This window comes from Xiphophorus couchianus, chromosome 21, assembly GCF_001444195.1.
Source record: "Xiphophorus couchianus chromosome 21, X_couchianus-1.0, whole genome shotgun sequence".
Classification (NCBI taxonomy): domain Eukaryota; kingdom Metazoa; phylum Chordata; class Actinopteri; order Cyprinodontiformes; family Poeciliidae; genus Xiphophorus; species Xiphophorus couchianus.
The window spans coordinates 795,925-818,688 of NC_040248.1; the positions used below are offsets into that span (position 1 = coordinate 795,925).

The 22,764-nt window shown below is 43.6% G+C and overlaps 1 protein-coding gene across 4 annotated transcripts in view; it reads left to right on the plus strand.

Moving 5' to 3' along the window:
* Positions 1 to 5,740, plus strand: part of fars2 (phenylalanyl-tRNA synthetase 2, mitochondrial) — a 63,991-nt gene extending 58,251 nt beyond the window's left edge. For all 4 annotated transcript variants that reach the window (XM_028005258.1, XM_028005257.1, XM_028005259.1 and 1 more), the window contains one exon: positions 5,020 to 5,740. In XM_028005258.1, coding sequence (XP_027861059.1) covers positions 5,020 to 5,158 — 139 coding nt within the window. In that variant the 3' untranslated portion in view covers positions 5,159 to 5,740. The remainder of the gene's footprint in view (positions 1 to 5,019) is intronic.
* The last annotated feature ends 17,024 nt before the right edge of the window (positions 5,741 to 22,764 follow it).

Consider the following 22,764-nt stretch of genomic DNA (forward strand, 5'->3'; position numbering starts at 1 on the left):
CTGTCTTTCTGTCCATCTGTCCACCTGTCTTTCTGTCCTTCTGTCCATCTGTCCTTCTGTCCATCTGTCCTTCTGTCTTTCTGTCCATCTGTCCACCTGTCTTTCTGTCCTTCTGTCCATCTGTCCTTCTGTCCACCTGTCCTTCTATCTTTCTGTCCATCTGTCCACCTGTCTTTCTGTCCTTCTGTCCTTCTGTCCATCTGTCCACCTGTCCTTCTGTCTTTCTGTCCACCTGTCTTTCTGTCCTTCTGTCCATCTGTCCTTCTGTCCACCTGTCCTTCTGTCCTTCTGTCCACCTGTCCTTCTGTCCTTCTGTCCACCTGTCCTTCTGTCTTTCTGTCCACCTGTCCACCTGTCTTTCTGTCCTTCTGTCCATCTGTCCTTCTGTCCATCTGTCCACCTGTCCTTCTGTCTTTCTGTCCATCTGTCCACCTGTCCACCTGTCTTTCTGTCCATCTGTCCTTCTGTCCATCTGTCCTTCTGTCCACCTGTCCTTCTGTCTTTCTGTCCACCTGTCCACCTGTCTTTCTGTCCTTCTGTCCATCTGTCCACCTGTCCACCTGTCTTTCTGTCCATCTGTCCTTCTGTCCACCTGTCCTTCTGTCTTTCTGTCCACCTGTCCACCTGTCCTTCTGTCCATCTGTCCTTCTGTCCATCTGTCTTTCTGTCCACCTGTCCTTCTGTCCACCTGTCCTTCTGTCTTTCTGTCCATCTGTCCACCTGTCCTTCTGTCTTTCTGTCCACCTGTCCACCTGACTTTCTGTCCATCTGTCCTTCTGTCCATCTGTCCTTCTGTCCACCTGTCCTTCTGTCTTTCTGTCCACCTGTCCACCTGTCTTTCTGTCCTTCTGTCCATCTGTCCATCTGTCCTTCTGTCCACCTGTCCTTCTGTCTTTCTGTCCACCTGTCCACCTGTCTTTCTGTCCTTCTGTCCATCTGTCCTTCTGTCCACCTGTCTTTCTGTCCATCTGTCCACCTGTCCACCTGTCTTTCTGTCCATCTGTCCATCTGTCCTTCTGTCCTTCTGTCCACCTGTCCTTCTGTCTTTCTGTCCACCTGTCTTTCTGTTCTTCTGTCCACCTGTCCACCTGTCTTTCTGTCCTTCTGTCCACCTGTCCTTCTGTCTTTCTGTCCACCTGTCCACCTGTCTTTCTGTCTTTCTGTCCTTCTGTCCATCTGTCCACCTGTCCATCTGTCCTTCTGTCCATCTGTCCTTCTGTCTTTCTGTCCATCTGTCCACCTGTCTTTCTGTCCTTCTGTCCATCTGTCCTTCTGTCCACCTGTCCATCTGTCCTTCTGTCCATCTGTCCTTCTGTCTTTCTGTCCATCTGTCCACCTGTCCATCTGTCCATCTGTCCTTCTGTCCACCTGTCCTTCTATCTTTCTGTCCACCTGTCCACCTGTCTTTCTGTCCTTCTGTCCATCTGTCCTTCTGTCCATCTGTCCACCTGTCCTTCTGTCTTTCTGTCCACCTGTCTTTCTGTCCTTCTGTCCATCTGTCCTTCTGTCTTTCTGTCCACCTGTCCACCTGTCTTTCTGTCCTTCTGTCCATCTGTCCTTCTGTCCACCTGTCCTTCTGTCCTTCTGTCCATCTGTCCACCTGTCTTTCTGTCCTTCTGTCCATCTGTCCTTCTGTCCTTCTGTCCACCTGTCCTTCTGTCTTTCTGTCCTTCTGTCCACCTGTCCTTCTGTCCATCTGTCCTTCTGTCCACCTGTCTTTCTGTCCTTCTGTCCATCTGTCCTTCTGTCCATCTGTCCTTCTGTCCACCTGTCCATCTGTCCTTCTGTCTTTCTGTCCACCTGTCCATCTGTCCTCATCAGCCTCAGCAGCTTCTCCTCCTGGATCTCAGGATGTTTCCAGGCTAGTAGCGTTTGCTTCAGTTCACCATGTGGGAAGAGTCCAAGTTCCTCAGACTGACTGATCCAATTTGTTCTGAGAAAACCAGGATTTCCTCTGATCACCTTCTGGAGGAAACTCATCCAGGTCTTCATTCCTGCTTTGTTCATTTAGTTCAACTCTGGTCCAGTGGACTAGTCAAAGCCCAGTTCAGTTGGTGAGGTGTGAATGCTAATCGACCTCTGACCTCTGGTCCTCCAAACCTCAGTCTGGGTTTGGTTGAAGTGAACTCTGGTTCAGTTTGAATGTGAACGCCAAGTGGACCAGAGACCGCTCCAAAAGCAGGAAGTGGACTACAGCGCAGGGCATTCTGGGAAAATCCAACCAAAGCTAGCATGCTAGCCTAGCGCTAGCAGCAGAAATGGCTCCTGGTCTTCAGCCAAAGACTAAAGAGAAATTCTCCAACACTAAAATCTGACGCCTCCATCTTGTTTCCATCTGGTGAAGAAGGAAGTTGCTCTCAGTGTCTTCTTCGTTGGTTTTATTTCACACTGTGTTTTTTGGAAGCGGACTTTAATTTGTAAACAAAGTTAACAATCGCTGCTCTGATTGGACAGAAGTGATGGAGGCGGGACAGAGAGGAAAGTCTGACATCATGACCTTCCCTTCATACGTCATCAGTTGATGAATCTGCCAGCGAAGCTCCGGCTGTTTGTTTCAGTTTCTCCTCTCAGTTTGATCCGCTTCCTGTTGGACCTGCTAGCCAAACCAGAACCATGATGGCCGCTCTGCTGCCGGCTAGCTCAGGAGAAATAGATTCTGTTTTCACCAGAGCAACTAAAAGAAAAACCTGCAGCAGCAATTAAAGTTGAACTTCCTGACGAGTTATTTCCTGCCTCACCTCGGCCTGCCGACTGCTCGTGTTCAGAAATATCTCCGAGACGCACGCAGGCGGTTCAGCCCGTTTCGTTACGGCTCTTAGATCATTCGGTTTTAATCATTCCTCCGTCTCTCCTCCCACAGCGGCTCTTTGATTGGCTTCACAGCAGCGCGGCGCGTTTGAACGCCGGGACCCATGAACCCGAGTTCTGCAGAACCAACAGAAATCTGGAAGAGTAATCACACCCTGAACCGCTTAGCAGAGACTTCTGGGTAATTCACTGAGTCAGGAGAAAAATGAATCCATTGGAGCCGGACCCTCAGCATGATGCAGCCAACACCTGTCCAGTGGTTCTGCTCTGACCCAAACGTTCAGCTGCTTCACCGTTTCATTACGACTTTAACACTTCCTGTTTTATTTTTCATCCCACCTGAGCAGCAGATCTCTGCAGCTCCTCCAGAGTGGATGGATTATTTTTCTTTAAATCAGAAGCCTGGTTTGGTTTCCATCTGTTGGGTTTCCAGGCAGCCTTGAAAAGTTTGGAAAAGTCTGAAATCAGCTTCTGGTTTCCAAACTGTTTTCTATTTTAGTGAGATTATAATCAGACTTTATAAAAATAAACCGATAAATCAGTGAGATTATAATCAGACTTTATAAAAATAAACCGATAAATCAGTGAGATTTTGTTCCTCAGTAACAGATGAAGAGTTGTGATGATTTTTACTTTTTTCCTTTATTATCCGTTTTACTCAGCAGGTCAGTTTCCCTGTTTCTTCCTCAGCTTTCTGTGTGACAGTTTTTATTTTTAAATTTAATAAATCTAATAATAATAATAATGTTGAAGCCAAACAGTTCAGAGTTTTTCCCTCAAGCCAGAAAATGAAGAGAAAATCATTTTGATTTGAAGATTTTTGATTCCTGGGAAAAATCTGAAATTTGAGGCTCAATAATAAATATGAATAATGTAACATGTGCTTCATTATTGCACATTTACCCTGCTGTGTGTGTGTGTGTGTGTGTGTGTGTGTGTGTGTGTGTGTGTGTACAGTGTACAGGTGTCCCCGTATCGATCCCCCTCCAGCTATATGGGCTGGATGATGGAGACATCAATTATTAAACAATAATACTCTTTCTCATAAAATACCATTCACTCTGTGTGTGTGTGTGTGTGTGTGTGTGTGTGTGTGTGTGTGTGTGTGTGTGTGTGTGTGGGTGTGTGTGGGTGTGTGTGTGTGTGTAAATGCATTAGTGTCTCTCTGACATTTCTACCAAATGTAGTGATGTTAAATTATTCATGAGCCGCTGAGCGAGGGCGAGCGACATAGAGAATGAATGGAGAGAGAGAGATGATGTTGTTTTGTTATTGTAGTTTAATGTGCTGTTAGTTATTTTGTCAGTGGAGGTGGAGAGAGAGAAAAGCAAGATGATGAAGAGCTGGAATAGAGGAGGAAGGACAGAACGGAGTAAACAGGAAGTGCATGACGGGGCTTCCTGGTTTCAACAGGAAGTAGTTTCAGATTTTCTCTTCACCTGTTGACCTTTGTAACTCACCTGGCTACTGGAAGCTGTTCAGATATTCTGATTTCTGACTTTAATCATTTAACGGAGTCGCAGCCAAACCTGATGTTGACGTTATATTTCCCCTGTGAGACGGAAACAGCTTCCACTTCCTGTTTGAGGACGAAACCATCCCATCCGCTTCCTGCAGGCCCTCAGCATGACCCTGCCACCACCGTGCCTCACAGTGCTGCTGGGTTTAACGGCTCAGTTTGGATCCTGGCGTCACTGAGGTCAAACGGCTCCACCTTCATCTGAACCATTTGGGTTCAGATGAACATTTCAGTCTGACTTGAATGATTCTTTTTGTGACCTCAGTGACCTGAATCATTAAAGGAATCATTCATTCAGGACCAGAAAAAGGTTCTAATGTGAGGAAGAGTGAAACATCTTCATCTTCATTTGATGGAACATGAAACTTCCTCACTGAATAATTTGGGTTTTTATTTCCTGACCTTCTAATATTTACATTTCATCACCAGAGAGTCATCTGGTTATTTAATAGAGAAAAATAATAAAACCACATAAATGTTATTGAAAAGTAAAACAGCAGCAGCAGAACATGGAGAACTTTATTTAACACAGACATGATGACATCGAATGAAAGTTAAACATTAGATGGTGACGAGTTGAACTGACCTCATTATGATGCTTCACCTTTGACCTTTACACTATGAACCTTTGAGCTGAATCTGTAGATTAATTTTGTAGAAGCTAACGATCCGATTGTTTGTGTGTGTTTCAGGACGGGCCGGCGGAGTCACTGCTACCGCATCGTCTACCGCCACATGGAGCGAACTTTGACCCAGCAGGAGGTCCGGCGGGTCCACCAGCAAATCGAGCGGACGGCGGAGACGGAGCTGGGCGTCCAGGGCCGGTTCTGACTCTGAGCGGCGTAGATCTACACACACAGAGCCTGAGCGCCGCGGGGAGAGTCACTCTGCTGCAGCTGCTGCTGCAGGCGGTTCACAGGCTGCTGCAGCACTTCGTCATCCTCCTCTGCTCCTCTTCAGCCTTAACGTGTGAATCTGATGGCGCCTTCAGTTTCCATAAACATGGTCTGTGCGTCGGGCGCCAGCTGCTGCAGCGCCAGGCTGCTGCAGCGCCAGGCTGCTGCAGCGCCAGGCTGCTGGAGCGCCAGGCTGCTGCAGCGCCAGGCTGCTGGAGCGCCAGGCTGCTGCAGCGCCAGGCTGCTGGAGCGCCAGGCTGCTGCAGCGCCAGGCTGCTGGACCCTGATGACTTCCTGTTTCTGAAATCATTTAATGTTAAATTACTCATAAAAACTCATCTAGTTTAAAAACCTGCTGTGTAAAATTAATTTGACTCTTGAACCTTTTTGGGACAGAAAGTTTTTCTACGTTCAGCTGTTTGGAAACAGGAAGAAATTTATCTGAAATGTTTTTGGAAATTATGTTTTGAATGTTGACTAAAGAGGAAAAGTTAATAAAAAAAAACATTTGCACTAATCTGTTGCATAAATGTTTAATTCTTCAATTCTCTGTTAATTTAACTCTAGATTCAGTTTCAGGTTCAAACCTGCTGGACTTTCCAGCCACTTACCTGTCCAGGTAACCACGGATCAGAAGGACCCTGTTAAACAAAGGTATCAGTCAGGAGAAGGACATCAGGTAATTCAGGTGCTTCTGTTATTATCTGCGTATAATTTAGGGTTTTATGACAGGTAGAAATGTTTCCCCCTGTTTCACGTTTAGCTGATGATAAAAACTACAAAGTTGCTGAGGAAACATTTAATGATCTAAAAGACATAAAAACCTGATCAGTGACATCATTTCCTCTGATTGTTACTGATCAGGTTTCTAAACCAACTGGATGCTGCAGATGTTAAATCAATATTTCCAAATTGTTTGAAACTGAATCTCAATCAGATGATCTGAACCGATCAACATGAACTCATATCAGCTTCTGTTCTTTATAACAGTTCATTCCCACCGGCTCAGGTCCGGTCCGCTTCAACCGGTCCGGTCCGCCTCAACCGGTCCGGTCCGCCTCAACCGGTCCGGTCCGCTTCAACCGGTCCGCCTCAACCGGTCCGGTCCGCTTCAACCGGTCTGTCTGTCTAGTCAAAGTCTGGTCCAGTTGCTGAGGTGTGAACGCTAATCGACCTCTGACCTCTGGGTTCGGTGGAAGTGAACTCTGGTTCGGTGTGAATGTGAACGCCAAGCGGACCAGAGACCGCTGCAAAAGCAGGAAGTGGACTACAGCACAGGGCATTCTGGGTAAAAACAACCAAAGCTAACGTGCTAGCCTAGCGCTAGCAGCAGAAATGGCTCCTGGTCTTCAGCCAAAGACTAAAGAGAAAAATCTGACGCCTCCATCTTGTTTCCATCTGGTGAAACAGGAAGTTGCTCTCAGTGTCTTCAGAGGTTTCTGTGTCGTTTCCTTCAGTGGTTCTTGGTGCAGCGCCCCCACAGGCCAGGAGGGGAACAGGTTGGTTTGGGTCAGAACCACAGCAGCTGGAGGTGGAGCAGATGATGGAGTTCTGGTTCCAATAGAACCGGGTCGACCGGACCATCAGGAGGGAAAACAGCCACAGCCAGGTGAGTCCAAGTCCGGCCCTCCACTCGTCAGACTGAAGCAGAACCTTTGACCCAAACGGATCTGATGGCTTCAGCTTCTGATTGGTCGTTTTTTGTTTCCTCTTAAATTGATAGTTTTTAAGGTTTTCCTGTTTTTCTTGACTGAATTTGTTTATTTCTGATGTTCTTACTGAGTTTATTTATATAAAAAGCTTTGACAGAATTTGTGATGTTTTCTAGAATTTAGTCAGAAATAAATCAGTTTTTGTTCTGAAGCTCATTAAACATCCAGGATGTTTCTGACTCTGTCTGAACCGAGCTGCAGCCATGATGAGTTTCTTTACTTTCTAAATAAATTAAAGTAACAATAAAACCGTTCCTGACAGCACAGCTGCTCCGGCGAAACCAACAATAATGAGGCGTCTTACTTTGACAGCTCTGTGAAAATCCGTCTCAAGCTCAGAAACCATCTTGGATCATTTTTAAAGGAAACAGGAGAGGTTGGTGTCGGGCTGCGTAATGAGGAGAACCTGCAGGAGGTCGCGGGGTCGACGGAAACAAACCTGTCAGAACAGAAAATTTCCTGTTTCATTTGAAATGCAATAATTGAATATTTATCAACAAAATAAAAGTCGTTTCTCCTGCTTTGAATAATTTAATCTGATTAAAAGTTTTTCTATCTGTTCAACTTTCCAGAGTTTCTCTCATGGAGCTACATGTTAGCATTGTATTTTAGCATAGCTTCACTGATAGGCTAACTGCTTTTAGCACAACTGGAACACGACAACAGTCTGTTCAGATCATTTAGAATCAGAAATTAAAACCCGAAGGAACCAAAGACGTTCTGTTGATGTTACTGTGGTTGTTGCTGTTGCTGCTGTTGTTGTTGCTGTGATTGTTGTTGTTGCTGCTGTTGTTGTTGCTGTGATTGTTGTTGTTGCTGTGATTGTTGTTGTTGTTGTTGTTGCTGTGGTTGTTGTTGTTGCTGTGATTGTTGTTGTTGCTGCTGTTGTTGTTGCTGTGGTTGTTGTTGTTGTTGCTGTGATTGTTGTTGTTGTTGTTGCTGTGATTGTTGTTGTTGTTGTTGCCGTGATTGTTGCTGTTGTTGTTGCTGTTGCTGTTAGCAGATGTAGCCTGTGCGTCACGTTTACCAGCCCACCAGAAACACGTGACCATAAAGGTTCCGGTTTACACTCTTGTATCAAAAGAAAAGCGATTTATTGCGTTAAAACTTTGAACACGTTACAATCTGTGCAACTAATTAATCAAAATCATTTCATCCCTGAAAATAAAAACCTTTTAGAATATTTTCATGTTCCTGATTGACTGAATCTCCTCAATGCAACAAACAGAACCAACGATCCGACCTGCAAGACATTTACCTCCCACTGCCAAACTAACCGCCATCTTGTTTCCCTTCAACCTTTCCCAGCAGCCATACTGGTTCAGAGTCATGACCTTTAACCTTTATCTGGCTGGGTTAGGGTTAAGGTTAGAGACAGAGATTTCTGGAGGTCTGCGATGTTTTCCTCCTGGGAATAATTTTCCTCATGACTGAACTGAAGGATGACCTTTAACCTTTAGTAAAATATTCAGTTAATTTATTTAGCTGTTAGCATCATGGAGTTTTAGTCTATAAACGTTTCATTGTTCCTGCTCTCCTTCGGATGTTTGTCCTGATCCGTTTCACCGAGTCCAGATTGTCCTCACCGAAAACACACACACACACACACACACACACACACACACACACAGGGGTTTGAATGGAAGTCATTAGAAGAAACTACATTCATTCACACACACAGCATAACAACCAGTCAGCACACTGTCACTGAGCTGAGCCGCTACGCTGGCTTAGGCTGGCATACACACACACACACACACACGGAGGGTGAACAGACAAACGCCACTCTGCCAATCAGCCGCTGCCGCCTGTCGCTGCTGGTTGGCTGCGCTCGTCACTCTGGTGGAGTTAAAGCTCGGCTCTGACAGTTTGAGGCCAAGCTTACAGTTTGGACTCTGCAGATTCTCTTCAATATTTAATCACTGAGCCTGTTTTAGTATTCTGACGCCCAGGAAAAGTATTGGTGCAAAAAGTCCCACATTCAGAGCAGAACTTCACAGATTCACCCTGAAACCGGATCGCCTCGGCTTCAGAGATCCGGCCGCTAGCGGAGGTTGTTCTGGTTCTGGTTCTGGTTCTGGTTCCTGTTAAACAGTCAGAAAACATCAGCTGATTGGCCTGTTGGAGGAAAATGTTTTGTTGTTTTCAGACTTCCTGGTCAAACGATGACCTGCAGGACGTCAACAGACTGAAATGAGAACAGAAACAGAAAATGACTTTATTGTTCAGAAACTTTTCATTATTATTATTTTATTTTTTTTACATACTAAAGTTCCCGCCAGAACATTTCTATTTGTGTGTTTCTAGTACGCATAAATCTGAAGCACAAGCTACATCCGCTAACAGCAGCGATGGACGACGAACCCGCTTCAAGATGATGCAATAGAGAGAAAACATGGCCGCCTGTTGATCAGGTGTGAATTTCTGAAGTTGCGTAAAAAGAATAAAATTCAACTTTATTGTCATTGCACTGTCACAAGTACAAGCAACGAGATGTAGTTTGCATCTATCCAGAAGTGCTCTATGAGATATAGATATTTATTTACAGATGTACAAGACTATGTATGTATGGACTATAAGGGGTTATAGCAAGAGATATAGATATTGTGTATAAATATAAATATGGGAGCTATATGCACAGATTATACAGATTATATAAGAATGTTAGGGAATGGATTATAGATAAATAATGGCAGATAAATTTACAGGTTGTATGTGTGTGTGAAGAAAACAGTCCGTGATGTGTGTGTGTGTGTGTGAGGATAGTCCATGTGTTATTGTTGTATGAGAGGATAGGGGAGTACAGTCCTTATAGTTTATGTTTTATGTCAGGAGGCGTTCAAAAGCCTGACAGCTGTGGGAAAGAAGCTGTTTGATTAGCATCGCTAGCTAACAGCTGATTCATCAGAATATCGTCAGTCTGAATGTTTGGAGGTTCAGGAACTGATTCATTAATCCAGCAGAGATTATTCCTGAATTTCAATGCTCCGCCATGTTTCTCCTCTGCTGACTTCCTGTCGGCCATGTTGGGATTTATTCTGTTCTGAGTTCAGGTCCGATTTCCTGAATCTGGACGGTTCAGGATGATTTTCTGTAAGTTTGTGTTTGTTTGCTGCAAATCGAAATGTTTCTTAAAAATTAGAGATTTTGAAGCTGTTAGTTTTTGAAGCTGTTTTTGTTAGTTTAGCAGCTTCGTCTGGTTTCAGTTGCTGATTGGCGTCAGATTTACAGAGAAAGAGACTCATTGTGTTAAAATATTATAACAATGACCTGGACGAGTAACGTTAATCTGACTGGAAATATTAAAACGTTAAATTCCTCGTTACTGAATAAAGTGCTTGGAGCTTCCAGCATCCCCATGGTGACCTCTGACCTTTCCTCCTCCTTCCTCCAGCTCTGATGATGCTGACCAGTTCCTGGATCAGAATCAGAAACATGTTTGGTTTGATTTTCCCAAACAAATGAGGACGAGGCGGACGGACGGAGAGACAGGCTGATGGACAGACAGGCTGACAGAGAGACAGGCTGACGGACAGACAGGCTGACAGAGAGACAGGCTGACGGACAGACAGGCTGACAGAGAGACAGGCTGACGGACAGACAGGCTGACAGAGAGACAGGCTGACGGAGAGACAGGCTGACAGAGAGACAGGCTGACGGACAGACAGGCTGACAGAGAGACAGGCTGACGGACAGACAGACGGACAGAGAGACAGGCTGACGGACAGACAGACGGACAGAGAGACAGGCTGACGGACAGACAGACGGACAGAGAGACAGGCTGACGGACAGACAGGCGGACAGAGAGACAGGCTGACGGACAGACAGGCTGACAGAGAGACAGGCTGACGGACAGACAGGCTGACGGACAGACAGGCTGACAGAGAGACAGGCTGACGGAGAGACAGGCTGACAGAGAGACAGGCTGACGGACAGACAGGCTGACAGAGAGACAGGCTGACGGACAGACAGGCTGACAGAGAGACAGGCTGACGGACAGACAGACGGACAGAGAGACAGGCTGACGGACAGACAGACGGACAGAGAGACAGGCTGACGGACAGACAGACGGACAGAGAGACAGGCTGACGGACAGACAGGCGGACAGAGAGACAGGCTGACGGACAGACAGGCTGACAGAGAGACAGGCTGACGGACAGACAGACGGACAGAGAGACAGGCTGACGGACAGACAGGCTGACAGAGAGACAGGCTGACGGACAGACAGGCTGACAGAGAGACAGGCTGACGGACAGACAGGCTGACAGAGAGACAGGCTGACGGACAGACAGGCTGACAGAGAGACAGGCTGATGGACAGACAGACGGACAGAGAGACAGGCTGACGGACAGACAGGCTGACTGAGAGACAGGCTGATGGACAGACAGGCTGACGGACAGACAGACGGACAGAGAGACAGGCTGACAGAGAGACAGACAGACGGACAGAGAGACAGGCTGATGGACAGACAGACGGACAGAGAGACAGGCTGACGGACAGACAGGCTGACAGAGAGACAGGCTGACGGACAGACAGACGGACAGAGAGACAGGCTGATGGACAGACAGGCTGACAGAGAGACAGGCTGACGGACAGACAGACGGACAGAGAGACAGGCTGATGGACAGACAGGCTGACGGACAGACAGACGGACAGAGAGACAGGCTGACGGACAGACAGACGGACAGAGAGACAGGCTGATGGACAGACAGACGGACAGAGAGACAGGCTGACGGACAGACAGGCTGACAGAGAGACAGGCTGACGGACAGACAGACGGACAGAGAGACAGGCTGATATACAGACAGGCTGACAGAGAGACAGGCTGACGGACAGACAGACGGACAGAGAGACAGGCTGATGGACAGACAGGCTGACGGACAGACAGGCTGACAGAGAGACAGGCTGACGGACAGACAGACGGACAGAGAGACAGGCTGATGGACAGAGAGACAGGCTGATGGACAGACAGACGGACAGAGAGACAGGCTGACGGACAGACAGGCTGACAGAGAGACAGGCTGATGGACAGACAGACGGACAGAGAGACAGGCTGACAGAGAGACAGGCTGACAGAGAGACAGGCTGACAGAGAGACAGGCTGATGGACAGACAGGCTGACAGAGAGACGGACGGACTCAACCTTCGGATGAAAAGCGACCAGCTGAGTTTTGGTTCCTCATCGTTTCTCTCGTGTTGCTCACTGAGGAATGAATCGGCCGCACTTTCAGTCACGATGAGGATGAGGCACCACTGTGATTCTGTGTGTGTGTGTGTGTGTGTGTGTGTGTGTGTGTAGGTTCTGACTTGATCTTTGCAAATCCTCTGAATGCATTCATGCACACACTCTCAACATGTTCCAGCGTCTGCCTCAGAGTGTCAGGAGGGGGGGGGGTAACTACACCCATCTGTTACCCCCCCCCCCCCCTTCGCTACAATGACATCATGAGAGGAATCAGAGACTGAAGATTGTTGAAACGTCGTGATGCTTCAGCCAGGAATCATTTCATAAAGGAGAAGAAAGAGAAGTTTCTATCTTCACCTCTTTATTCTCTATTCTTTCTTTATTCTCTCCTTTTCCTCACTGGAGGTTTTTATGAATCAAACCTTTAACTGCATCACTGAACTGATTGTTGATGAGCAACAGTTTTCATGCTCCGGGTCAAAACCATTGGTCTACGGCGCGATATTAGTGCCAAAACTAAGACTAGTTTTGGTCCTAACTAGTCTTAGTTAGTGCCCAAACTAAGACTAGTTTTGGTCCTAACTAGTCTTAGTTAGTGCCCAAACTAAGACTAGTTTTGGTCCTAACTAGTCTTAGTTAGTGCCCAGCGGTGGCTCCTTCGTTTCCTCAGGAGGTTAAAGTTATTGATCTGGTTAATGACAGTCGCCATTTTTCATGATGAAATTTCTTTTAAAGGAAAAAGTCACAGGTGACTAGCCGAGACATGCTAACGGCTAGCCTAATGCTTGCCTATGCAATGCTAATGCTAACCAATCTAAGGCTAATGCTGGAGGTCCAGCATCCTGCATGTTTTAGTCTCTCCCTGGTTTATCTCACCTGGACCCAATGATGGATCTTTAGAGACCTAAGAAGAACTTTCTGCATGTTCCACGTTTCGAACTGAAACAGTGAAACAGGCATTCAGTGTTTTTACCCCACAGCCTGGAATCAGCTGCAGTCTGAACTTAAGATGTTGGAAATGATTTGACTGGACTTATTTCGATCAGTTCTTAAAGATGGGCAACAAGATTCTATGAATCAGTGTTATTGTTTTTAAATTATTTTTATTGTTTTATACTGGTGCATATGTATTAATTGGTTTTATCTTGTAACCAGGCTGTTATGTACTGCAAAGTTTTGCTCAGGTCCATCTTGAAAATGAGATCTAGATCTCAGCGGGGTTTACCTGGTTAAATAAAGGAATATATATGAAACTTTGACCTGCTGAAAGTTTGTCACAGTTTTCTCTCCATAGTGTTGGAACCACCAGAGAGACTAAAGCTGCAGGATGCCGGCCCTCCAGGACTCACTTCGGGCTCCCCTGGGCTAGTCTCTCCAATGCTAATGCTAGCTACAGGAAGGATGTAGCCTCCTGCTATAAGGACGTAGCCCCCGCTGGGTGCTCAGTGGTCCTAATTTTGGCCCTAATGTTGCTCCGTAGAAATCTGAATCTCCGACTGCTTCATCCGTCCATCGCCTCCTTCCTTGGAAAACAGAAGCTGGGAAAGCTGGGAATATCGTCTCCTCACATCACCCTGCTGTTGAGACTGAGGATGAGGAGTGGTTGCCATGGCGACTGAACTGGGTTACCCCCCCCTTCTCCCTCCCTCTGCTCGGCCGTCTACCTGCTGTCGTCCCACAGCCTCCACAGGCAGACAGACTGGGAGTACTGGGTCTGAGTTGGGTGGCAGATTGGACGTGTCAAGCCGCCGTCTCAGAAGCTAAATCGGGCCGAACCGGGCCGAACAGCCGGCTGCGTCTAAAAATACCCACCTGGAGGCGCCGGGAAACACCTCAGGAATGCGTCGCCGTGGGAACGGCGAGGGAACCGAGTTCCCTGCGCTCATTACAGCGAGTGGAAACGACGATGCGTTCAAGGCGTGTGGGACAAATGAGGACAGCTCAGCTACAGCAGAACTCAGAAAGCTGTGGAGGATTTCTGCTGTAAACCTGAAACTTCAGGGAAGTTTAATGCAATTTAAGGAAAATTAGATTTTTAAAATTTCTTTTTAAATGACGTGGAAAGTTTGTTGTCCAATCTGCTCCTTTTACTCTGACACCCTGAAATAAAAACCTGTTCCAACATGAAAACGTTTCAGTTTGCTCCAAGCGAAAAAGTCGAAAAGATCAAATTTAATTTAAAACCGAATCACATGAAACATGGTGGTGGCAGCATCATGCTGTGTGAGATGATGAGGTCATGGATGGAGGTGAACTTTCACCTTCCATCAGGAAAACCGTCAAAACAAACAGCTGGAGAATGTAGATCATGGCCTAGTCAAAGTCCAGACCTGGATCTAATTGAGAATCAGTGGAGAAACTTGAAAAGTTGTTTAAAAACGTTCTGGACCGGATAAAACTGTCCGTCTGTAAACAAACCGTCCGTCCGTAAACAAACCGTCCGTCTGTAAACAAACCGTCTGTAAACAAACCGTCTGTAAACAAACCGTCCATCTGTAAACAAACCGTCCGTCTGTAAACAAACCGTCTGTAAACAAACCGTCCATCTGTAAACAAACCGTCCGTCTGTAAACAAACCGTCTGTAAACAAACCGTCCGTCCGTAAACAAACCGTCCGTCTGTAAACAAACCGTCTGTAAACAAACCGTCCGTCTGTAAACAAACCGTCCGTCTGTAAACGTTTTTGGCGTTTCTGATGACGACGGAACAGGAAGTGATGTAGAATCAGCAGAGCAGCGTTTCCTGTGGTTTATCTCCTTCAGCTGGTTCTGGTTCTGAAACAGGAAGTGGAGCGAACCAAACCGCCGTTCCTCAGCCTGCTGAAGGGGGCGTGGCCAGGACCCTGTGACATCACCGGTGGGCGTGGCTAACATTCCAGCCGTTACCAGCAGGGGGCGCTAACTGTTTTCAGATCATCAGGGTTTGTTTTTACTGTAGCTTTTCTCCAGGCTCCAGCGGAGCGACCTCTGACCTCTGACCTCTGGCCTGCTAAGGGAGTTCTGCTGAATCCGTCCAGAACTTGGATCGGGTCGATGGAGCTGCTTAGTTTTATTTAGCTGTAAAGCTGAGATGAAGATGACATCTTCATCGCCTCCTCCTCTTCCTCCTCCTGAGGGATGAAGAGCAGCAGATGCCATCTCCTCCTCTTCATCATCTGCCTCCATCAGGAGGAGATTCCTCTAATCTTCCTCCTCCCTCCTCCTCCTCTTCATCGGGTCCTGGTGGAAACGAAACCTTCCAGATGTTTCCTTCCTCTTAAACGCTCCTCCTCTTCTTTATCCTCCTCCTCCTCCTCCTCCTCCTCTTCGTCATGTCAGCCTGCTGATGAAGCTGCTGCCTGATTAAGGCGTTGGCTCCACAGATGTTCCCCAGTGATGGATCGCTTCATTTATTGTCTGAGGGCTGAATGTAATAAACTCATTAGTAAACTCCCAGAGCGGGCGTCCTGTCACAGAGAGAGAGAGAGAGAGTGTGTGTGTGTGTGTGTCAGTGTGTGTGTGTGTGTGTGTGTGTGTGTGTGTGTGTGTGTGTGTGTGTGTGTGTGTGTCAGTGTGTGTGGGTGTGTGTGTGTGTGTGTCAGTGTGTGTGGGTGTGTGTGTGTGTGTGTGTGTCAGTGTGTGTGTTGTCACGACCTCCAGCTCCGCCCTCAGCGTCTCTGACGGCTCATTAATGTGGTTTTTTCTCCTGGGTGATTCTGACTGATTGGTTTGAGGAGGTTCAACCAGTGAAACCAGTGAAACCAGTCTGACTAGTTTCAGTGATTTAACTGGGTTCACTGGTCAGATGAAACCAGTCTGACCACTGAACCCGATGAAACCAGTCTGACCAGGCAAATGAGAAGAAGACTAGCTAGCGTTAGCTTTGGAGAGACAGGTGACTAGCATGGCTAAGTTGGTGACCCATCACATTGCCTTTTTCCTCTGCTGGCCATTAGCACAGATATGCTAGCATTAGCATTAAATAGGCTAATGTTAGCCTTGGATATGCTAACAACTAGCATGCCCAGGCTGCTCACCTGTGACTCGTATTTTCTCCTTTGATGGAAACTTTATCTAGCTAAGTGGTTGTCATGCTAAGCGTCATGTTAGCTGCAAGCAGACAGCTAGCATAAAGTTGGCTTCTGATTGAAGCTTCGGATTCAGCTAATGGCTAATAGCTAAAAGGTAACTCCACCTAATTTTTCACAAGAAAAAAATATGACTGGAAATCAGAGAAACGTTTCAGTGACAGAGGAAAAAACAGAACTGGAACCAACTTGTTTCTGTAGTTTGTCTCTCTGTGATCCGGATCCCCCGGACCGAGTCACTGGGGATCCAGATCCGGATCCGGAGCCGCGGTTTGCTTTCGAGGAACGTTCCTCCTCCGGCTGCCAGCTGGCCGCCGCCGCCTGTGTTTGTTTGCCAGTTTATTTCTGCTCTCTGCAGAGCTATCAATAGAGCGCCACATGCCGGGCTGCAGAACCCTCCGAGACCAGGCCGTAATGACCCAGTTCTACTCGGTTCTGCTGCAGAAACTCTGATCATTTCTGAGCAGCGGAAGGAAACGGATCAGGTTCCTGAAGAGTTCTGGTTCATCCTGGTCTTCAGTGAGATGAAGATCCTGAAATGATTCTGGTTGTTTACAGAAGTGACCATGATATTTGTGTCAATCAGACAACGACTTGATCCAAACGTACAGTTTTATTGACTGGGAGAACTGGGAGAACTGGGGGAACTGGGAGAACTGGTTTGACGGATATCATGTTCTTCCATCTGTTCTGTTGGTTTTCTTCAGGTTTTTGTTGTCAGTTGGGGTTTTTTTTATATGATTTTGTTTTGTTTTCTCCCAGTTTTACTATTTTTCTGTATTTATTGACTTTTATTTTGGTAATTAACATTTTAATAAATCAGGTCTTTAAGATTCTCTGTTGTTTCCTTTATTATTATTATTATTATTATTATTATTATTATTATTATCTCGTGTTTCATGTTCTGTTATTTCTAATGATATTTTTATTTTTGGTTTCAGTTTGTTGGTTTTTCTGGTTTCTGATGGTCTGTTGGGTCAGAGGTTAAAGGTCAGAAGCTAAAGGTCAAGGTTGCTCATGTTGTCTGCAGTTTTTCTGTTTATTGTCTTCTGAATATTTTACGGATATTTTGTCCTTCACTGGTTTTTAGTTTTTATTTTATGATTATAATTTTCCTCTCTGTGTTTATTAGTTTTTATTAGTTTATTTTAATGTTTTTTATTTTTCCTGTTTTCATTCTAACTCATATTTTTCTCTTTTTTTCTGCTTCCTTTCTTTTCCTTTATGAATCTTGACTCTCGGCTCCCTGGAGGTTCCTGTGAGGGCCCCATCTGGCCCCGGAGCCGCGGCTTGATCCCCTCTGATCCGGCTCAGCTGAACCCGATGCGGTCTCTCAGAAGGCGGGTCTGCGTCCCGCGGGACGTCCTGGATCCCGGCAGACTTCCCAGCATGCATCTGTAACGAGCGTCGCTGCTTCCTACAGGAGAAAATTCTAGACGGTTTTTCACGTTTCATTTTCCAGGTTTTTATTTGAAGTTTTTTTAGTTTCTGCTGCTCAGATTTCATCACAAAAACATTCAGTTTTTACTCTTCATGTTTAATTTTTGGTTCATGTTTGTCAATATTTATTATTTTTTTCTCTCAGGTTGAGGAAACGTTTTAGCTGCTGAATCGTGTTTTTGTTTTTCTTGAACTGAGAGCAACAGAGAAATATTAAAATAATAAAAACTGATCTTGGATCAGTTAAAAAATCTGTTTATTTCAGCAACTTTATGACTAATTAATAAACATTATATAATAATACACTGATGTGTATGTTAATTATAGGCTTTTTGTTCATTATGATGATTTTTCAGTTAAGAAAAACATTTTAAGGTAAATTTAACATTAGTTTAAAATTATCTTCAGTGTTTTTAATCATCTGAATAAATATTCTAATTTATTAAATAGCAGTAAAAACACGTTTCCTCTTTCTGAAATCAGGAATCTGTTTAATTCAGTAAACAGTTTTATGTCTCATAAATTCTCCAATAATTGATCAGAAACTTTTCTTTCAATAATTTGATGAACGTTTGAAACGCTCGTCTTGTTTAGTTTTATTGATCATTTTTAGCTGATTTTCAGTATTTATGAACTGATGAGTCCAACATGGCGACTGCAGCCATGTGAGTCGTTCTGCATCAGCAAACATAACGGATTCATATTCATGTGTTCATCAGTTAATAATGTAATAACCTCTGGTCACTCCTGCAGTCTCCTCCCACGCCGCCGGCCGGCTGGAGATGGAGCGGACCCGCCGAGGCGAGACGATCAAAACGTTCCAGTCACTTTCATCCTGCTGCCATGGCGACCGATAGCATCGATCAGATGTATTGATCGGTTCGTTGATGCTTTCAGGTCAAATCAGCGACACTGACCTGATTAAAAATAACCTCTGGTTGTTTCAGGAGGAGAAAAGTCAAACTCCAGATTAACTTCTGATTAACTTCTGATTAACTCCAGATTAACTTCTGATTAACTCCAGATTAACCTCAGATTAACCTCAGATTAACTTCAGATTAACCTCAGATTAACTCCAGATTAACTTCAGATTAACTTCAGATTAACTCCAGATTAACTTCAGATTAACTCCAGATTAACTCCAGATTAACTTCTGATTAACTTCTGATTAACTCCAGATTAACTTCTGATTAACTCCAGATTAACCTCAGATTAACCTCAGATTAACTTCAGATTAACTCCAGATTAACTCCAGATTAACTTCAGATTAACTTCTGATTAACCTCAGATTAACTTCTGATTAACTCCAGATTAACCTCAGATTAACCTCAGATTAACTTCAGATTAACCTCAGATTAACTCCAGATTAACTTCAGATTAACTTCTGATTAACCTCAGATTAACTTCTGATTAACTCCAGATTAACCTCAGATTAACCTCAGATTAACTCCAGATTAACTCCAGATTAACTCCAGATTAACTTCAGATTAACTTCTGATTAACCTCAGATTAACTTCAGATTAACCTCAGATTAACTCCAAATTAACTTCAGATTAACTTCAGATTAACTCCAGATTAACCTCAGATTAACTTCAGATTAACTCCAGATTAACTCCAGATTAACTCCAGATTAACCTCAGATTAACTTCAGATTAACTCCAGATTAACCTCAGATTAACTCCACATTAACTTCTGATTAACCTCAGATTAACTCCAGATTAACTTCAGATTAACTCCAGATTAACTTCAGATTAACTCCAGATTAACTCCAGATTAACTTCTGATTAACTTCTGATTAACTCCAGATTAACTTCTGATTAACTCCAGATTAACCTCAGATTAACCTCAGATTAACTTTAGATTAACTCCAGATTAACTCCAGATTAACTTCAGATTAACTTCTGATTAACCTCAGATTAACTTCTGATTAACTCCAGATTAACCTCAGATTAACCTCAGATTAACTTCAGATTAACCTCAGATTAACTCCAGATTAACTTCAGATTAACTTCTGATTAACCTCAGATTAACTTCTGATTAACTCCAGATTAACCTCAGATTAACCTCAGATTAACTCCAGATTAACTCCAGATTAACTCCAGATTAACTTCAGATTAACTTCTGATTAACCTCAGATTAACTTCAGATTAACTTCTGATTAACCTCGGATTAACTTCAGATTAACTCCAGATTAACTCCAGATTAACTTCAGATTAACTTCTGATTAACCTCAGATTAACTTCAGATTAACCTCAGATTAACTCCAAATTAACTTCAGATTAACTTCAGATTAACTCCAGATTAACCTCAGATTAACTTCAGATTAACTCCAGATTAACTCCAGATTAACTCCAGATTAACCTCAGATTAACTTCAGATTAACTCCAGATTAACCTCAGATTAACTCCACATTAACTTCTGATTAACCTCAGATTAACTCCAGATTAACTTCAGATTAACTTCAGATTAACTCCAGATTAACTTCAGATTAACTCCAGATTAACCTCAGATTAACTTCAGATTAACTCCAGATTAACCTCAGATTAACTCCAGATTAACCTCAGATTAACTCCAGATTAACTTCTGATTAACCTCAGATTAACTCCAGATTAACCTCAGATTAACTCCAGATTAATTTCTGATTAACCTCAGATTAACTCCAGATTAACTTCAGATTAACTCCAGATTAACTCCAGATTAACCTCAGATTAACTTCAGATTAACTTCAGATTAACTCCAGATTAACCTCAGATTAACTTCAGATTAACTTCAGATTAATTTCAGATTAACTCCAGATTAACCTCAGATTAACTTCAGATTAACTTCAGATTAACTCCAGATTAACTCCAGAAACAGAAACTCAGATTGTTAAAAATGACGATAAAAGGAGAAGAAAATTAAAAAACAATCAGATCGTTAATGAAGTAAAATGTATTCAGATATTAGAAATATGAGTACAGATGAAGGCTCGAACTTCAACAAGTTAATTTTTATTAATTCTATAGATTTTAATGCAATTAATAATTTTGTGTTTTTGTGTTTGAACATCCAAAATGGCGGTGCCGGAACCTTTGTATTCACGTGTTTCTGGTACGACCGTTAATCCGACGCACACATCCGCTAGCAGCGATGGCAGCCGCTTCTCTCGGTTCATTTCTGCTTCTAGACGATCTGATTGGACGCTGGAAAAAAACTGTTGTTGTGATCAAGTTGTGCTAAAAGCAGTTAGCCTATCAGTGAAGCTATGCTAACCTACAACAGCATCTGAATGCTAACTAATGCTAATGTTAGCGTCCACAGTCACGTTTCTTCAGAAGCTCCATGAAGCATCAGGACAAAGAGCCTGAAGATTAAAACTGTAAATGTCTTTATTTATAGTTTATGTTTATTAACCAGATTATGGATTATCATCAAGGCCTTAAAATCCAGAAATGCAGCAGAGCGTCTGCAGAGTTCAGCCTTCCTGTCAGCATTTATGGATGACCTTTGACCCCTGATCTGTTCCTGTTTGGAGGGCGCCGCCATCTTGACCTGCTGGTTTCTTCTCTGTTTCTGATTTTTAAAAAACTTTGAGATTCATTTAAAAATTAATTTCCTGGGTTTGTTTCAGTTATTTTTTTATAAAAGGAATAATTTCCATATAATCTGTTTGTCTTTGAGTCGACAGTTTTTCTATTTTCCTGTTATAAATAACTAAGACACTGTAAAAAATGAAGAAGATTTTACTTTTAGAGTTATTACAATTTTAATAAAAAGATGCTTTAAAATCTCTTTCTCACTGGTTTTCAACTTGAACATTTTAGAGATTTCTTAATAATTTAGTTTTTAGTCTTAATAATAATAATAATAATAATAATAATAACCATAAATCACAATAAATGACGTCTGAGTTTTGTCTTCCTCCTCCTCCTCCTCCTCCTCCTCCTCCTCCTCCTCCTCTTCCTCCGCTTCCTATTCCTCCTCCTCCTCCTCTTCCTCCTCCTCCTCCTCCTCTTCCTCCTCCTCCTCTGCTTCCTCCTCTTCCTCCGCTTCCTATTCCTCCTCCTCTTCCTCCTCCTCCTCTGCTTCCTCCTCCTCCTCCTCTTCCTCCTCCTCCTCCTCCTCCTCCTCCTCAGTCCATATGAGCCTCAGCTCCTCTGGGAACTCTTTTCTCTTTAATCTTTTCTCTTTTCTTTTCCCCTCATTAATATTAAATCAGTTTTTTCGTCTCCAGTCCAAATTAAAATCACACACAGGTTTTTTTTTCAAACATTATGACTTTTATTCTTCATCATTTCATTTCTTCAGTTGTTTATTTGATCTTTCTTTAGGTCTATATAATCTGTAAATAATCAATCTGCTGTTTGGGATAAACTATCTCTAATAATAAAACTTTTTTCACTCAGTTTTTCTCAAAAATCCTTTTCATATATTCATATACTGTATATTTTCTCTTCATAGATGATTTTTGATAGAAATCAATCTTTTTAAACTTTTTTTATGTAACTTCCTCATAAACAAACAAAGAGACAAACCAGCCAAGCAACAAACAAACAAACTAACCGAAGTTCACATTGTTTAGTTAGAAGGCAGTGGAAATGTTTCTGTCAGAAATAAACTCCTAATATTTATAATGTCTGTATTTCATGATGCTACTTTACTGTTGGGACTTTCCTCTTTATTCTAACACAGACCTAAAATATGTCACCGCTGATAATCTACTAAAATCACTGGATGAAAATGGGATGAAGCTAAAATGCAACAGTCATATCTCTCTCCAGCCACGGTTTATTTATTATTCATATTTTCAGCTACGCTGGCCGTAACGTCTCTCCTCCTCGTATTGCTGCTCCTGGTGTTTCAACAGACAGAAAATAAACCAAATAATCCCAAACCTCCACGTTCATCAGGTTTCTGTTTCTGTCAGTTTGGATCTGATGGGATTTCAGGAAATGAGCACAACGTCTAAACATGGAAGCCTCAAGTTTCCCAAAGTTTCATTTTTATTGAGTTGGGAAAATGATCTTATTGCTTTTTGCTGAAACTGCAAAAAAACTGTTAAAATGATAAAATGCTAATTAATCTGATGTAACTCTCCCATAAATGCAGTTAATACAAAATCAAAATGTTAGCTAGCTTATTTAATAACTTAAATAATT